At 39.3% G+C, this 19,889-nt stretch overlaps 1 protein-coding gene across 3 annotated transcripts in view; it reads left to right on the forward strand.

Moving 5' to 3' along the window:
* The window catches only part of OCA2 (OCA2 melanosomal transmembrane protein), a 351,992-nt gene extending 342,126 nt beyond the window's left edge, over positions 1–9,866 (forward strand). For all 3 annotated transcript variants that reach the window (XM_065580822.1, XM_065580824.1, XM_065580823.1), the window contains one exon: positions 9,253–9,866. In XM_065580822.1, coding sequence (XP_065436894.1) covers positions 9,253–9,340 — 88 coding nt within the window. In that variant the 3' untranslated portion in view covers positions 9,341–9,866. The remainder of the gene's footprint in view (positions 1–9,252) is intronic.
* The last annotated feature ends 10,023 nt before the right edge of the window (positions 9,867–19,889 follow it).

Consider the following 19,889-nt stretch of genomic DNA (forward strand, 5'->3'; position numbering starts at 1 on the left):
AAAATATAAACAATGGATGCAATATTGGAGCACTGTTAGTGAGTTGTGTGGTGTTTCCTCTAGTTTTTTTTAATGTAGTTGATATTTGAAGGAAAAATCTGAATGACAGACACCAAAGGTACTCTGAAATAATTAAACCAACCTAACCCCCAGCTAAATGACTAGAATCTGGAGAATGACAAATGTAACCTAAATTCCATTAGGTAAGTAGTTAATAATTGTCCTCTTTATTAAAAAAATCATTTATTCTTTCAGGCTGTCACCTACTTCTCAATAATGTAATATAATTCAGGTGTTAAGTGTTCAAAGTCCAATATAAATAATCCTCTGGCAGTCAAAGCCAAAGAGTTTGTCTGTTTTCTCTTTTAAACTCTCTCTCTCTCTCTTTCTCTCTCTCTCTCTCTCTCTCTCTCTCTCTCTCACACACACACACACACACACACACACACACACACACACACACAAGTTTAAAAAATATTAAGACATAGCAAGACTATAAACTGAATTGCTCTCATTATCTGCCTAACGGTATAATGTCTGAAAGTCTGAATATATAGTTTACCACTGGAGCAAGAGCAAATAACCAGAATCTTGACTTTGTAAAGGGTGCCATCTTTATGTTTAAATATATATTTGTTCCCATTGGCCCTCTAGAAGCTAAAATGTGCTTTGTTGATGGACATTAGAGTTCTTTCTATGGGGAAACTAAGGAAAGATCAGTCTCCTTCATGTCAAGTTGGAATCAGTCAAGAAAGGGACATTGGGTCTTTTGCATTGGTGGTATAAAAGGTGGTAACTGATTATAGTGGAAAGTAGGTATTTTAGGGTGTTCTTGCAGTGTGATATTTTGGCTATTGCAATTAGTAAAGATACTTTGAGATAGCAGCTCCTTGTTTAAGTGCAAGGAGCTTACTCAGTGAGCTGTCCTCAGCACTAGAGTTCACTTTTTTTTTCCTGTTGGCCTGGCCAATCCCACATTTGTTCAGGTTTCACTGCAAGGCTCATCTATTATCTCAGGCTTTTCATGGAGGAGTGACTCTGAGGGATGTAAGATGGTTGGTTGAGGGGTATGGTGGTGGATTAACTGGTTATTGCTGATAATAATGGGCTATCTTGTGAAGTGGCTTTGGACAGTAAAGTATTTGCATTAAGGTTAGCTATCTTTTTGGTTTTATGAGAATGCGTAAGAACTTCTGTATCAACTGTTGTTTTCCTTTGAGGAGCAACTTCTACGTTGCAGTTGGCTGAACAAACAGAACTGTCCCACTCTTCAAGTCTGTCCTGTTTGTTCCAGTACCAAATAGCTGACTTGAGTTTTGGAGTTGCTGCCATGTGTTTCAAGGCAGCAGTGTACACCTTGAGAGAAGTATCAAAAGTCCTACCAGAAATGAGTGGGAATGCACTGTGACGCTGCCAGGATTTTCATCAAATTACTGAAGACTAGACTGATAAGCCTTGTATTGCAGGATATTGTTTTTTTTGGGCGGGGGTTAGTTTGTGTTTTAGCCAAAGAAAATGAACCCATTAGAAAAAAACAAATACGTCTAAAGAATGCTTTGTTTTTTTTCTTTCTTTTTTTGCTTGCTTGCTGAAGGAGACTGTACAAATGAAATATAATGCCTCTTGATCACCTATGTGTGCTTAAGTGCTTTGCTGAGTTAGGGGTGGGTTAATCACATACTGAAAGCTAAACACGTGTTTAAATGCTTTGCTGAATCACAGCCTTGAATCCTGAAATCTACGCCCATAGCTACTCTTTACTAGCCCATAGTTAGTCTTTGGCTACCTATCTTTCCACAGTGTCAAATCACTAAGGACTAGTCCATAGAGGAAAAAACGTTGAATTGGTGTGATATGCAAATTTAGCATTGCCCATCATGACATACACCAGATCTGTGCCCAGCCTAAATTATACCCCTCTTCCCACATCGGTGAACACATCTCTAAAAGTTTAAACTTGGTAGTTTAATTTAGCCACCGTTTATACATGGAGAACTGAACTGTGGCCCACTGCATTTTATGCACTCTCATCCAGATACGGTGAGGTTCAACTTCTGATGCATTTTTCTAACTTCTTTATCCTGATATGATAACTTCAAATAAAATTATCTTCAAATACAACAGGAAAGGAAGAAAAGTGACACAAATGCATCCATGGTATGTTCCTTCCCAACATCAAACTACTGACATTCTCTCTCTTTTTCATTACAATTTGTTGGCTTTAATTTTTAACATTCTACCCAGGGGTGAGCTGGACTTAATCATTTCCTGTGGGAGGCAGACAATTAATGCCAACAGGAAGGTCACTATATTCACCAGGTGTTGTTGCTATCTCACCATCAATTTGTTGCAGTCTTTTGAAGTCATAACTACACTGCTTTTCTCCATATTTCAATGGGGAGTTCATAGATTTTAGTATTTTTTCATGGTGTTTCATACAGGCGTCTACCATCGCCATCTCTGCATTCTCAGGCTTGAATAGCTTTTGAATAGTTTATTATAAAGGCACTGTTTTTCTGAGACCCCTATATTTCATATGAACTGCACCACAGAGATAATAGAGCTGGGCAAATACTGCAAAAACATTTCTTGACTATTGATTTGAACATTCAAATTGGAACTGGTAATTAACCATTTTCTTTACAGTGAAGGACTATACTGACGTGCTTTTTTTCCTTCAGACGAGCAGATTTTGGAAGGCCAGCAAAATGCTTACTACAGGTTCTGTATGGAAAGCATAAAGTTTATTGTCGAAAAGAATTTGGGAGTTTTTTTTCCAGAATGTAGAATGCACAATTTAACACCATTTATTTTTCTCACTTGAAATTTCATTTCCCTGATCTGAGGTTCATTGCTTGGAGGGACTGTATGGAAAACCTTGGCACAGATTCAAAACAGACAGAAAACTGGGAGAAATTATTGTAATTTTAGCAATCAGAAGAAAATGTGGTTATAGGTTACGTTCAGTGTTTTCAATTACATGTTAACTACTATGTATGGTAACTAGTAGGTAACCACACTATAATTTTTATGTAATTCCAGGCTATGTGCAATTCACAGTAATTTTAGTGTTTCGTGAATGATCATTGGCAGTGTTAGCCACCTGCTATTTTAGAAACAGGTGTCCAATTGTAAAGGTGTCATAGTCATGTAGATAAGCAGGAGCACCTCTTTTTTAGACCTTTTCTTTAAATGGGCACTAGAGCCAATACCAGCCTGTCCTTTCAAATAATGGAAATAACAGTATTTTGCGGACTTGGGATGATGGAAAGTTGAGACAAACAAGAAGGCAGGAGACACAGAGGTCAGCATGCAGTGGAAGACAGAAGAGAAGAAGGAAATAAGGGGATAGGAGGGAGACTAAGAGAAATAGAAGGGATAATAAGAACAGAGAAAGAAAAGAGGGAGATGAATTCCTAGGACCTTGATGACCAGGGGACCACACATTAAAAATATATCCCAAATTAGGGCTGAGTGAATATTGTAAAAAAAATTTCCCACCAGCATTCATTCAGATTTTTAAATGGGTTTACTTCAACTGTGTTTGCACATTTTTTTGGTGTTAGCTTTACATGTTTTCTAGTGAATCACTATACCTGTAGGAATGGTTGCAGAAGCAGATAGTTTTCAGAATACTTCAATATTTACGTAAAACTTTCTTCTAAGGGTTATGTTTATCCAGTCGGAGAACAGAAAATATATCACGTACTTTTGGTGACCAATCACATGCTCAGATTTTAAATATCAAAAGTGAAATTTTCTGTTTGTGACACAATTTAATGAACAGTACTAAAACTATACTGGCTTACTCTGGCAGGAAATTTGGCAGCAATACTCAGAATGAGTTCCTTGAAAATGAGCTGCATACCAAAGATTATTTGCAAAAGTTATTTAGAAAGTAATTTTGGATGAAGACTAAATCTGCAAAAATTGCAGTGTTCATGGATTATTCATAAATGCAAAAAAGTGAAATTTGTACAAATAAATCTTCTCTCAGTTCTAGATGAGATGTAGCACTGGGACTTGCTCCTTGAAAATATGAGTTATTTTCTTTATATTTAAATAAATATAGACTCACAGCTCTTTTGTTAAGAAAACTAGTTAACAGCTGCCATTCTTCATCAATGATAACTGTTCTTCCTTCTTCCCAGGGCCGGCTCCAGGAACCAGCTTACCAAGCAGGTGCTTGGGGCGGCCACTCCAGAGAGGGGCGGCACGTCCAGCTGTTCGGCAGCAATTCGGCGGACGGTCCCTCACTCCTTCTAGGAGCGAAGGACCTCCCGCTGAATTGCCGCCGCAGATCACGATCGCGGCTTTTTTTTGTTTGTTTGTTTGGCTGCTTGGGGCGGCCAAAACCCTGGAGCCAGCCCTGCTTCCTCCCCAGAAAAAGTGTGTGTGTGTGTGTGTGTGTTAATGTTTAAATAAAGAGGATTGCAAACATACCTTTTGATTAAGAACCATGGATATTGCTTTCGTTATACATTCCTTTTGAAAGGAAATGTAAAAGAGCCACCTTGTAAACCAAATGATAGAAACTTCATTAACAGGAGTGACTTGCCTTCCACTCAGAAGCAGCCTTGAATTGCCTCTAGGAGCTTCAACACCCGGATCCAATTTTCGAGGCAGCTTTTGTAATTTCAAGATGTGAATTTTTGAAAATGAGCTTGTCACTGTAGGACTTCCAAACCAAAGTGTGGCACATGTTCAAGGACTGGCCTGAAATGACAAGGACTCATATTGTATCTTCTGCTGGGTTAAACATCATCTCATATAACATGGCACTTGCCAGGCATGCAACATATTTCCTTGTTGTATGTGCAGGTGTTGATAATGGAGAGGCCAGTAAGTGGGAGAGAAGAATCTGCAAGAAGTGCTCTAGAGTGCTCTATAAATTATATTCTTAAACGGATATTCAGGTATAGATTAGGGACCAAATTCAAGCCCCATTTTAAACCAGTGTACAACCCCACAGCAGTCAGTTGGGTGACATAGAAGTGAGAGCAGAATTTGGCACTCAGTGTTCCTATATACTACCACCATGCTCCACCTCTGTAACAGCTTGAACCACCACTGCCAATGGTTTGATCTTGGAGGATTGCTGGTATCATCTTGCAACTCCAGAATTGATTAGAGAACTCCACCTTCCATTCTGAGAGCTGTCTCTGCAGATCCCCTAGTGATTCACTACCCCCTTAGTGCTGTGAGCTCAGAACAATCTAGAAGGCAGTGACTGTTGGGTCTGTCTTTCCTCCAGGGTAAATCACTTTTCCAGTAAATCCCACAATAAGCCAACCCCTCCTGCCCAATTTCTCTGAATGATTCTAATGTCTCTGTCTCATTTTAGAGAGAGCTGCATTATACTATGACTTTTGCACAAAATGTTTCATTTAGGTGGTATGGTACACAATCGGGTGATTAACTGTAGGTGTATTGTTATAACAGGAAAATAACTCCCTATATAACTTGCCTTACATTTAATATACATTTCCTTTTTAATTACTTAGGGGAAAAACGAGAGAGATGTTGCACACTCTCCCAAGTGTTGGTGTGCTCACACACATTTGAAGTGGTGGTGTTGGTGTAAGGAAGGGTTGTTTTCACTTCTGAGCTCTGTTGATCTGTGGTGTTATGATTTGAAGTAGCATCAGATTAGCACACTACCAGGCACAACCCTAGCTTTGCTTTGGAGGAGCATACCATGACTGCAATATAGTTTCTGATTTGGTCCCCTCTTTATTCCTGTCCCTAACAAACTGTGATTCAGTTCCCTCTTGTTTTTATATTCTCCTACTCCTAAATACACTGGATGAAATTCTGGCCCCACTGATGTCAAAGGGAGTTTTGCTATTGATTTCCATAGGGCCAAGGATGTCACCCACTATTCCAGCAGTTGTCCTGAGGCCAATGTTCGTTCTCTACACTGCACAGCAACAGTAATGGTGTAGTTTTTATGTTCTGTGAAATATGTTCTTAGATTTGTTTTTTTTAAATGAAAGGACCTATAAATTACATTGTAAACGTTTTGGAGCAGGTACCGTGTCTTCCTGTGTGCCAGTACAGCACCTACCATTGTGGATCCTGATCCTGACTGCAGTCTTCCAGCACTACAACTAATAATATTAATAATGTTTTTGTTCAGAACTCTAACACTTCTCTCATCTGCACAATCTGGCCCACCCCAAATACCCCAAATAAATCAATGAAGTAAGGTATTACGCAACATGAGTATGGGTGGCAGAACCAGATCTTTGACTCTTACTGTTAAAGCAAAGGTATGATTAAAAACCTTGCATGTTGTTCTGCATAATTCATGTACTGCCTGTACAGAATTGCACAAAGCTGGAACCAATTTTTCAATTTTTTTTACAGAAGGGATAGCAATTATTGTTTTTTTTAAATCCCCTCTCTTCTTGTCCTTATGCACCCAGGTATTAAGTGCCCTTCATCTCTGAGCTCTTGTGTATCCACTTGTGAGACCCACTAAGTTATATTAGAAAGGACAGGACCTGGGCTTTGCTAAGTCACTAGAGCTTACCCAGCAGAACTGAATTTATTGTTCAGTAAGTGCAAGGTCTAGTGTAAGTCTGCAGTTTCTTTTCTTATGAAATCCTGAGCAATCTCAGCTTCACCAGCTGTTGTGTAGAAATGAGCCGTTCATGGAAATCCACTGGATGTATTTACATTTGGAGGAGCACTTTTTTACAGCACCATTTTATTTTTAAAGTGAATTTGTCAGATTTGAGCACTTTTAAAAGTGAGATGGCAAATCTTAGGAAGATCAAATGAGCTCAGAAAGAAAAAGAAGAGTTGATATTGTCTGAAAAGCAGTTAGGTGACCATATAATTAATTTTTTTTAAATTTCAAAGGCAGCTCTAAAACGCAGAAAGCTGTTTGGCAATGCCATGAATTTAATAACACAGTAATTTTGTGAAAGGATAATTGTGCAGCTTTTTAGAATAAGTAACCATTCAAAAGCTAGGACCAGACAGTTTAGCTGGGGGAGAAAATATACTACGATACATTCATATGTGTTCAAAATCAAATTCAGACATAAAAAGGAAGCCATGCCTTCTGGGTAACTTTGTGACAAGCTATTGAATTCCTATCTTACCAGAACTCACCAGGATTCTGTCTCCGTTTTGTTCACATGCATAAATGAGAGTTACCATACACCTTCTTCAGGGAATATTTGAAAGTCTTGTCAGCCTGGTTGCCCTGTCTAACAATTCCTCATTCCCCTTCCATTCTTCCAAACACCCCTTTCTAACCCCAAACAAGCAAAAACTTAACTCTGCTGTTGCTCACCAACGTTTTGAGAGCTCTGATGCTGCATGGCCCCTTAAATCCCAGAGTGACATGGGCCCTCCCAACCTCCTCCCATAGAGGGGAGAGTGGCTGGCATCATATGTAGGAGTTGCCAGAATGGATCAGACTCTATTGTCTAACATCCTGTCTCTGACAGTGAGCAACACCATATGCTCCAGGGAACGTGCCAGAAATCCCACAGTAGGCAGATGTGGGATAATGTGCCTGCCATGAAAGTCTTTACTTGTACATACACTCAGTTTTATGGGTAACTTCTTTTTTTCTTGGGTTGCCTCAGTTTCTGTGGGGTAGTCAATGTGGATGAAAGGCTCACTGGGACATTGGGTCCAGAGTGGTGAAGCTGGCTGGTGGGGACATATCAATGAGGGGTGATGAAGCAGTTATTTTTAACAGAGGTAGTTCAAACTAACATTTTTCTTTATGCTATCTGCCTGTTCTTGCTTGTCTACCTTGTCTAAGCTTCTTAGGCAGGGACTGTCTATTATTATGTGTTTATACGTGTCTAATGCAATGGATTTCCAATCCTGACTGAGGCCTCTAAATGCTACCGTAATACAACCGCTACTAATACCAAAGCTCCTCTAATGCCATTGGACCTGTTCTGCTCAGATCACTCTGCGTGGCAATGAAACAGCATTGGAAAAGTGTTACATGAACCCTGGTCAGAATAGTGTTGCAGGTGCAGGTAGGAAGCAGGAGGAAGAGCAGATTGCACCACACTCATCACAAATGTTATTTTCTTTTAAAATGTGTATATTTGTATATGGAGAAAAGGAAGATAAGGAGATTATGGGACCTGAGAGCAGCTACATTCCTTTGCTGCCTGCATTCCTTTGCTGTCTGAGTATTTAATGGTGAATGAAGGGTGAAGTTGTCTTGAATCTTCTAGATGCTGCCTAACATAAGTGAGGCAAAAAGCACCACTAATACATTCACATACACTAAGTACATCCTTCTTCAATTGCCAGTGAAGAGATTGAAAGAAATATTGGCACTTCAAAGAACACTATCACACTTTGATGATGGTTAGTAAAACAGGTGGATGAATATGAACATGGAGAATATGTGTAAAAAGGTCATGAAATATGAATGCGAATATGAGTAAAAAGGTATGAAATATGATATGACACTGCAGGACACACAAAGTCCTGCCCAGTCTTCAGTTTCTGTCATTTTGAATTTTCTGTCAATAGAGGCTTTAAAAGCTTAAGTTTATTCTGAAAAATCGCACTGTGGGATTTACCTCTGCTGAAAGAAGTGTTTTGACATGAAAACAAATCTTTTAACACTTTCCCCACAGGCCAAAGAGATTTCCTCAGACACTCACAGAAGTTGGTGCATCTTGTAGGACTACAATACTTTTCAACTGACACTCAAGACCGTTCAGCATTATGGGGATAAATATAGTACCAGCATGATGAGGTTTATAACTTAAATGCCATTGGAAGCCAGCTAAAGGAATATCAGCCATAAACTAGAGTTAGAAAGAACCTTATTAAGGTTAGAGTGTACACACAGTATGAAGGCATAAGTAGTGAATGAGATATCCTACTGCTTGCTTAACTTGTGAGAACTGATATAATTCATGTATTTGCGTATTGACTGGCACACAATCATGACATTCAGTTCTAGATTCTCAGTTGGCATAAATTGGTGGAGATCCATTGAAGTCAATGGAGCTTTGCTGATTTACACCATGTGAGGGTCTGACCCACACTTTTCTAAATGTCATAGCTGGATCACTGTCCTGCAGTGATCCAGTTATGTTCTTTGATTTTTTTGGAAATGTTGTAAAGGTATCAAAAGCTAAGAACTTGTATGATAGACTTTTTGAAAGCAAAAGTAAAAGTTGACTGCCATGTTATTGCTTGGCAAACAAAGTGTTGCATTCTTATTGCTCTTTCCTTATTTTGTTGTTGTTTCAGGTTGGGTTTCCCCATGATGATTGTGTCCTGTACTATTGGGATGTGTTATCTCCTTGTTGCTCATGTCGTACTGGGTTGGAACTCTTAATAATTCATACTTTCAAGACCAAAAGAAGCTTTCTGTCTCGTTGGATCTATACATCAGAGCACTAAGAAGACACCATAGAAAAGAAGAAAAAAAAACCACTTTAAAAAGCGACATATTGATTAAAATGATTGGCAGTCTTAGTTTTTGTCATTCATAACCTTATGTTCTGTGAACAATTTGCAGAGCTGAGTATTGAAGTTTAAAGGATTCAAATTGTTTGTCATGGTCAATATTAATAAGCACATAAAGAGATACCATCACAAGGGAATATGTTGTGTCCTGAAACTTTGTCTTGTTACAATCTGAGTACAGTCACAGATGAAAAGACCTCATTCACAATGGAAGATGTTCAGTAGTTACTTCTTAGGGGTTCATTTGTCTTTGTCAATATATTTAGCTATTTGTATTAAAGTAACTAACATTCAGTATGTACAAGCTGTAAAAATAGACATATAAGCAGACAATCTGTACACTATGAAGGATGTACCGTTGTCTGTGTTCAAAAATAAAAACATCCCAATAAGAATTTGATATGTAAGAAATTATTCTTTTGAAATTGACTAATAAGTCATACGCCCTAATGTTTTTTCAGTTTAAAATGTCTTGTTCTTTCTAATCTTGTTGGCCATAGAATGTGGCAGAGCAAAGCAATGAACATTTTTCTTTCAATTATTAATTCAGTTCTTTAGTGGATTACCCTAAATCTTTTAATAGGTTCAGATATACCTGTAAAATGAAATCATACTTTGGCTGTGCTTTTGTTTTCTTTGATAATACGGTGTTAAATTATATCTATCTATCTATAGATAACTTATATCTATCGGTGTTAAATTATATCTATCTATCTATCTATCTATAGATAAATTATATCTATCGGTGTTAAATTATATAGATAGATATAATTTAACACCGATAGATATAAGTTATCTATAGATAGATATAATTTAACACTGTATTATCAAAGAAAACAAAAGCACAGCCAAAGTATGATTTCATTTTACAGGTATATCTGAACCTATTAAAAGATTTAGGGTAATCCACTAAAGAATTCATATATTTGGCTATTGGACCAGGTCACATTATTTATTATGAAAGCGATTTCAATCCTCATCTTCTAAGCCTTTCCTGGGATTGGCCCAAATAAAGGTCCCTCTCGTCCTGTGTAACGCTAGAACTGACATGCTGAAGAGTGAAACTCGTGTGAATAGGACTGAATTTCAGTGAACGAACGCAGAAGAACAAATGATGTCACTTGCCCCTGTTTCTAGTAAAGTGATCTGGTAAGTGACAAAGGAAACTGGTAATCGTCTCTTTCCCCTGGAGGATTTAATATTAATAATAAATCATATAGCTTGACCCACCCAAGTAGCTGGAGTAGCTGATCATTTGCGGGTTGTATTCCTTGACTAAATGCCTTTGGATTCAAAATATAATTTAATTAGCATAATTCAAATTAGCTACAATGTTCCTTCAAAGAATGATTATCCCTCCTCCATGTTGCCTCATCCCAATAATGAGCACAAACCCCGGACCCCCCTTTCAATATGTTATAAACAAACAGAACAAATAAACCCAGCCTGAAACACATACTTAGGCCCAGCTCAGTCCCATAAGTCCCATTCAAATCCATAGGAAAGCTGCAAAGTTTTTCTTTTGGAGGAGTGCTTTACTCCGTAATGACTGAAATTCTGTTACCATTCAAGAAACGTGGGTGCTAATTTGTGTTGATCCATAGTTTTAAAAAATCATGGTAATTTCAATTGCCCTCCACATTTCTCATGTTATGCTTATGATAGTGAGGTCGAGGGATTGCTCTTTACATGCTGAATAAAACAAGTGAGAAAGCTGATTCAGACCCTCTTAAATGCCTTTGTTCTTACATATTGCCTTTTACTCACCAATGTATATAATATGTTTCTTTTTCTTATCTATAAGAATCAAGCTTACCTTTTGAGGGCCAAGTCTTCTACATAACTTTAAAAAGTAACAACAAAATTGTAAGAAAAATAAACCCTTGTTTGAGTTCCAGCAACACCAAACATAGTCAAGCTAATAATATGGTTGCACTACCACACATGAAAATACATGGCCCCATTTTCAACTTCCTGGAAAGGGATGGGGGAGGGCATTAGGTCACATTACCACCTACCCATCACATCTACTCATCCAAAATACTGGTGTGGGTAGGTGGTCGCATTGATTTCTATTTAGGAAGCTCTGCCAGCAGGACTATTTTGAGATTTTCTTTGTCCTAAACTATTTGATCTGCCAGTGGTGGGTGTATAGTACACAGGGAATAAAATATTATGTTTAAACAGTTATCCTATATTCTGAGGCAACCAAAAGTTTTAGAATAAATTGTCTATTTCTAGAAGAAGTTTGCTATGCTGTAATATTTTTCTGATAATTTCCTTGAAATAAAACTGATTTATTTCCTGGAGTATCCTTGCTGCTTCATTTGTATTGTCAGACCAATTATTGAGAGCGCAGAGGACAAATGAGGAACATAAGATAATGTTGTTTGTTTGCACAGGGTTTTAAGTGATTGTAATCGAGTGCTCAGCAACCAAAGGAAGAATGGTGATACATCAACATGTTTTTCTGCCGTATTACTTTTGTCTGCTGAAGTGAGAAACAATGTGCTTAAATGAGAATTACACACGTGCTTCAGAGCATTTCAAGATAATGCAGTAATTTTCATTGACTTCCTTCATAATTATCAGAGTAATCTGCACAGCAGAATGGCTAAATGTTCAACATAACTAGTGCATGGTATCTAAGGCTGGTATCTGTGAGCCTGATTCTCATTTTCACGAAGGCCCCTTTACATCACTCTGGCAATGGAACGGGTTTTAGAGTGAATGTAAATTCATGCCTAGTTTGAGGCTCTTTTACCAGAATGGTGTAATGAAAAAACAGGCCTTGTATGTACAATTTCCACCTCTTTGGCCTGACAGGAAGTATGCTCCAGCCTAAGATTTAAGAGACATGGATTAAATTCCTGGCTTTGGGGAAGTCACTTAGCCTCTCTGTGTCTCAGTTCCCCATCTGTAAAATGGAGATGATAGCACTTCCCTATGTCACAGATTGTGAGAGGCTCAGATAGCAATGGGGATTATATTAGTGCCATAGATAGATTCACTGCTACATTACTCTATTGAAACCAATGTGGAACACAGAAAACTTTTAGAACCTACATTGCAAGAGAATTCAGAAATAACTACCCCCAAAAGAGGAGAAATCTTACTGGTAGTCCAGAAGACCTGCCTACTCATCTGATTCATTATTATTAATCAAATAATATTTTAATACATTTATCACTATGGTAACCAAGTGGCTCTGAATGCATCACTTCAATTCAACCAAAATAATGTTTAAAATCTATCACAGTTGTTTCAGAGAAGATTCCAATGTTCTTCCTGTAAGGACAAGTACTATATAATTTACTTTGACTCTTTATGACAAACAGGAAGTATGAAAGCATGGAAGGCTTCAACAGAAGTATCACTTCTCTTGACCTGTAAATTCCTCTAGAATTGTAAACATCAAGGATAATATTATGCAAATTTAAAGAAAGATTATCTTTTGTGAATTTGTTATTCATTTTTCACCCATTTGAATAGCTTTGTACGTAATTGAGATGTAACAGTAAATGAGGACTTCCTTTTCCTTTCTGCTCATTGTTGGCAATTTTAACATTTAAAAGCAGAAATGCATTTAACTCTTGATTGTAAGCATCTCGTATGAAAGCCTAGCCCTAATGGGGAATGTTGCCACTGATTTCAATAAAGCAAGGATTTCACCCTTGATTCACAACTGCTATAAGAATGAAATGTACTACAGTATGATATTTGTGATACTAATTTCAGAAAATGGAAATCCAACAGAAGGGAAGCCAATAGAAAGGAATATAAACTACAGCAAGTATTGTGTAAGAAGGAAGGTTAAGATGGAATTTGAAGACCAAATTGTCAAAGAGATGAAAACAAATAACTATATCAAATATATCAAAACTAGGAAGACCATGAGTGCATTGGACTGCCACTGGATAAGGGGAACAATTAAAAAAAGGGGACAATACAAAATAATGAATGGTATAGAACAGGTAGAGTTGGCATGTTTATTGAGCCTTTCTCAAAATACAATACAAGGGGACAGTCAATGAAAATATTAGGCAGTGAATTTCAAACTGATTAAAGGAAATATTTTTCACATCACGCACAAGTTGTCTTTGGAACTCACTGCAATAGGATATCACTAATGCAAAATTAAACAGAAATAATTGTCATTTATATGTGAGCATCCAGAGTTACAATAATAAGGATTAGTAAACCTCCCAGGATTTTGAAAGAGATATAATACTTCATGCTTCAGGGCATAAGTCAAATTCTAACTAATAGGCATAGGAAGAAACTTTCCTTGTTGGGTAGGTTATTTCTAGAGTTTGTTGGGAATTCTCCAACAAAAATTGGGTTTTCTCTGGAAAAATGCTGAGTTTGTGTAAAATTTCGAGGTTTTGGAGTTTTCATTCCACCTTGAAACAAAACAGACCTTTCCATTTTTTTCATGGAGACAGAGACCCACTGCAGAATAGCTCATATCATGGTAGTTATAGCACTCATGTGGGATGTGAAAGACCCAGTTTCAGGTCCCTGCTATGCCTGATTCAATTTCAATCTATATATTGGGGGTAATGACATCTACTTTTGTAAACACTTAGAAATCTACACATGCTATATAGCTACTAAGTACTATTTTTATAAATAACAGAATTAGGATTAGCTGCAAATACCATCTATTATTTTAAAGACCCAGGTGTGGAAAAAATGTGGAAGCAACCCTTGTTGATTCGTCCAGTCTCTCTTCTGCCCACCTTAGCAGCACTATCAGTCCATCCTGTGACTGCAGTTACTTCAAACTCCCTTCTGGCCACAAATCAGTTCTCTGTCTCCCCTCCAGCAACTCAATCCTCTGCCTCACCACAGCCTCATTAGCAAAATTCACCCATTAGCTTCCCTCCTTGTGCCTTCCTACACCTTGTGCCTCTGCCTTCTAGCAAAATTAATTCTCTGCCTTCCCTCAGATGATTAGATAGGGCGCAAATTGGACAAGGGCCACATTGCTCACAAATTCCCTGATTCTATATTCCACCCAACCTCCTTCAAATCCAATTTTTTTCCACTATAGTTTCTCCATTACAGACATGTGACAACCTATTAAAACATAGATTGTATGAAAAAGGAGCCACACATTCTGTGCAATTCATGCGAGCCCATAACCTTATTTATATGAACCTCTTGTCCTTTCTACATGTCATCTGGCACTAACGCTGAAGCCTGAGATTAGAAAAAGAATATAGAGAAGCAGGGGGATTGTTGGTTCAAGGAATTAGTAATAGGCTATTGAGCCTTTCACCTCAAGGGCACTGCTCAAACCTCACTAAGGTAAGTATTTACTGTAAATCATTTCTATTTGATGTCTGTTCTATATCTTCTGTGAAGTGAGTTTGGTGGTCTTGCCCGGGGAACAAGTGCCACATAGTACATAGCTCTAATGGATAGCTTGAGAAAAATGACCAAAGAGCTGACTAGGCATCATGGCTGGAGCAATAGACCTGCTACTAATTCTTCAAGAAAATGGACTGATGTTTCTTGATTAGGAGCATGCAGACCTGGCCCAAGCTAGGTGGGGGAAAAAAAAAAAGCGTAAAGGGGACTGTGCAGTCCTGTAAGGAGGCAAGGGAAATGTTAGTGAGCATGTCTGGGTGTCTTCACCCTCCTCATTCAATCTATCTGCCAAGTTAATGGAAATGTTCCCATTAACTTTCCTGGGAATTGGATCAGGCCCTGTCTGTGGTGCTTCCCTGTCAAGGTAGAGAGACATTACTGCGGAAGTGTGGAGAACGTTGAAATGCTGCTGCTTATGTTCTACCTCCTTTGTGACTAAATACAGACTTCAGTCTTCAGGGCTGTTAATCCAGCAACCATTCAAAACTCTAATAAATCAATAAATGGAAATAAAGGAAATAATTTATTCCTAAATTTGCCAGTGCCAGAGGTATGTGTTCAGTTAATAGTTGATCTAGCTAGCCAGCTACCATCTCACATATTTAATAGTGTATTGGGAGAGCAAAACGCTATAGCCATTGAGTTGAAGGTTTAAACCCTCAGCAAGTCGGAAACTGCTTTGGCTTGTGAGGGTAAATTGAAAACAAAAGTTTTTCCTGAATTGACTCAGGAGTGCTTAAGGCTCAGGGTGCTTTTGTTTGTTTTGTTTTGTTTTGTTTTCCTCCTCATCATCACTCCTGCATTTACTGTTGAGCTCAGAGAGCTAACAGCTACAGCCACCAAAATCGAATTTTTAGCCTCTCAACAAGTCTGAGAGTGGGAGATCTGCAAATTGCAATTTTTCTTTCTTTGTTTTATATAAAAAGAACAAGTTATTTGATTTTTTCCTGTGAGGTGGAAGTATTTAAAGCTTTGGGCTGCTGGTTATTTTCTCTGGAACAAGAAGTTTATTGGTAGATGGGTGCTGGGAATGAGGCAATGCATTTCAAGTTTGCCTTGAAGGTTCATGCACTTTCATTGAGTCTGGTCAGTACGTGTCTAAGCACTGTAACATAAGTGGTACAAATGACAGACCTGAATGGTATTCCTCCACCTCCATACCTCGTGAGAGTGAGAAAAAAATACTCCTCTAAGATTACAAAACTCAGGGGTTTCTGACCCTAAAACTTGAGGTAAGAAAGGAATAGAAAAGTAGCTAGATCCAGCTGACGAAAAACCTCTAATAAACCACAATAAATCCTGTACTGCGTTCACATACATAATTGATAGTGGTTGCCATTAAAATCCCGACAATTACTGTTTGAAAGTAATGAATATTACTACATACTTGGCAGTATAGGCAGCACCACCTGGAGGTTTTTAAGGTCAGGCTTGACAAAGCCCTGGCTGGGATGATTTAGTTGGGGATTGGTCCTGCTTTCTGCAGGGGTTTGGACTAGGTGACCTCATGAGGTCCCTTCCAACCTTGATATTCTATGATTCTATAGCTAAGTTTCCTGATACTTCTTATTACAAGACTCCTGGGTCCAGAGTCAGTTGCTTACAACTTTTCCAAACTTTAACAATTTGGGTTAAAAATTTCACTGCTGAGTGTTTTCCTCATGCTAAATTTTTGGCAAAAGTTTCAGCAAAAATGGTTCAGCTGTTTCTGAGAACAAGATTTTTAAGCCCATATTTTCTATAAAAAAAAAAAAAAACCAAAAAAAACATGCCACCTTTTTATTGAGAAGTTCTAGTGCCCCCCGGGCCTTGAAGCAGGGAAAACTGGCAGGAAGTTACCGTGGTGTCAGGGATATGTTTTTTTTCTGGCCCATGAAAAACTGCACAAATTTGGCCATGTTAAAACACTTTGAAAAATCTCAGTTCACACCTGCTTAGTAGAGGCTGCTTAGAATTTGACAGCTAAATGTTCATAAGATTCTGCCTGACTTGAGCATGCTCTATCGTAGGGCTGCACGGGATGAACAGAACTTTCCCTGCAATCTCTGGTCCTAGGTGCTGTGGCTCTGGAGCCAGGCACTGAGAACAAGCAGAGTCTCTCTCTCGTGCTTTCAGTGCTGCCCTTGCTACTGCCCAGGCAGCGTGGGGGAGGAACAACCTGACTGGAATACAGAGGGGACAGGAGTAATCTTAATGTTGGCATTTCCTAACTTCTACCTGTTTCACTTTGCAACCTTAATGCTCTTTGAATATTTTTGCATGTAATAAGTATGTTTATAGTAAGCGTATGGAAATTAATTAAGCTAGAATCAAATTGAGGCCACTTTAATGCTGAATGAGAGTCTCCACACAGGGGTTTAATGCAGTTTAACTAAGCCACTTTACATTTGCATTTTTAGTTCATTCTGATTCACTTTCCTGAATGTCCCCATGTAAACAAGCCCTTTAAATCTCCCCTTCCCTAAAAATAGGGAAGATGGGGATTGTGTTGTAGGGAGAGCTTTAGACTGTCTGAGAAAGTCTGACTGTCTCAAAGCAAGAGAGTGCAGCTGAGGATAACAGGTTTTTTGAAACAGACAGTGCTCTTATTATGTTAATAGGTTTTCTGCTAAAACAAAATCTGTACTAAAATGTTGGATTTTGTAAACAAGTTGTCAACATCCTTTTTTATGTATTCAGATTACAGTTTTGGCTTATTATTCCTAGTAAAATTGATGCCAACTTGCATTACATTTGATTGTGGAACGATACAGGCATCACCGTGATAAAACATAAAGGAACTCACACATTTCTTCCCGCTAACACTAAGCAAAAGTCTTGTGTAACGTAAACACATTTGACTCTTCAGTGTGTTTAAGAGGAAAACAACTTACGTTTGCAGTAGGTGAGCAGCAGTGAATGTAGCCTGTTCTTAAACAGTCTACAGGACACATCTGAAAAGTCAGGGATTACAATTCCCATCAGCCCACTCCCCGTTCCTCCTGACTAAAGGGGAAAGGTCCTGAGCCAGGAAGTGGCTGGGTTTTATTTGGGATCTGCAGCCACATGGCAAGGAGGAGCTGCAGGGAAGGTGAAGCAGGAGCTACATAGTGAATAGGGAGCTGGAGAGAAGACCCAGGAACTGTCTACAGAGTGGCATGTAGAACAGAATCTGACTGCTGGACATCACAGCTGGGTGCAGGGCTGGGTGAGACTTCTGGGGGAGCAGCAGCAGATGGTCAGTAAGCCAATGCAGAGGGGCCCCAATGAGAGACCCTACCTGAGCCTGGCTTATAAAACTGTAAGTTCCTATTTGCTTGAATAGAGACTGGACTGGAGAGGAGAGCCCAGGAACTAGGCCTGAAGAGTCCTGACTCTTGACTGCACTGCCCTAGGGCCCAAACAAGAACAGAGAGGGTTGCAAGTATTGGTTGGACATATTCCTGGAGGTTTTAGCAAATGACATAATCTTTAATTAAAGATTAATTTTTAATTCCTGGAGACTTCAGGACAATCCTGGAGGGTTGGCAACCTAAGAACTGCTACATTCAACTGTAAAGGTTTAGCCTTTGTACATATGGTAACTTCAATCATTCCCTTTCCTGACAGCTCTGGTAAAACACTCTTTCCCCTAGCCAGGAGTCTGAATGGTTATTGGGACCCACCAGGGCTAGCGTACACCAGGCCTAGAGGCTGTAGCATATACGGTGGTTGCCTCTGAATTGCAGTACATGTGATCTGCAGAGGTTTGGTGAACTGTAAAGCCTCTATAATTACAGGACTCTGGAGAAGAATGATAAAGAAGGGGGTGATGCAGGTGATAGGAACATGTTTTTAATTTGCAGGTTCAACACTGTTTAACAGGATGCTTAGTATTATGTTGGCTTTCTCCTTCCCCCCTTCCAGTTAGACTTGTGAATACATAAAAAAAAGGATGTTGACATTACAGTTTTGGCTTATTATTCCTAGTAAAATTGATGCCAACTTGCATTACATTTGATTGTGGAATGATACAGGCATCACAATAATAAAACATAAAGGAACTCACACATTTCTTCCCACTAACACTTTTTTTCCCTTTCAAAAAAATAGGAACTATATTAACAATTCTCCAGTCACAGGGTACAACCCCTCCATCAGAGCATCGGCAGACAATAGATTCGCGCCTTTTTACCTGGGTTACCTGTGCAGACAACATACCACGGCAAGCATGGAGCCCGCTCAGTTCAGCTCACCGTCACCATATATCATCTGGGTGCCGGCAGACGTGGTACTGCATTGCTACAGAGCAGCAGCAGCTAACTGCCTTTTGGCGGTAGACGGTGCAGCATGACTGGTAGCTGTGGGGCTGGCAGCCGTATGGCTGCATTGCACCAGCTCCTTGCCTTTTGGTAGAAGATGGTATATTACGATTGGTATCCGTCGTCATCGTACTGCAGTGGCTATCAATCATGGGCACCTGGGCAGACATGCAACTGTCTCGATGATGATGGCTATCTGTCGTAGTATGCTATTTTCTGCCAATTGCCCAGTATTGTCTGCTAAGCACCCAGAAGAGCCGAGGGCGATCTGGGTGCTGGCAGACGTGGGGCTGGCAGACGTGGGGTTGCATTGCTACACAGCAGCAGCCCCTTGCCTTTTGGTAGAAGATGGTATATTACGACTGGTATCCATCGTTGTCGTACTGCAGAGGCTATCAGTCATGCTGCACCGTCGGCTGCCAGCTTAAGATGTAAAAAATAGATTTGTTCTGTATTCATTTGCTTCCCCTCCCTCCGTGAAATCAATGGCCTGCTAAACCCAGGGTTTTCAGTTTAATCTTTGGGGGGACCATTCTGTGTGACAGTTGTTTGTGTTTCTCCCTGATGCACAGCCACCTTTCTTGATTTTAATTCCCTGTACCTGTACGCCATGTCGTCACTCGGCCCTCCTTCCCTCCCGCCCTCCCTCCTTCCCCTGGTCCGTCATATACTAGTTTCACGCCTTTTTTCAGACCAGGCGCCATAGCTAGCACTGGGATCATGGAGCCCGCTCAGATCACCGAGACAATTATGAGCACTATG

This window comes from Chrysemys picta, chromosome 1, assembly GCF_011386835.1.
Source record: "Chrysemys picta bellii isolate R12L10 chromosome 1, ASM1138683v2, whole genome shotgun sequence".
Lineage (NCBI taxonomy): Eukaryota > Metazoa > Chordata > Testudines > Emydidae > Chrysemys > Chrysemys picta.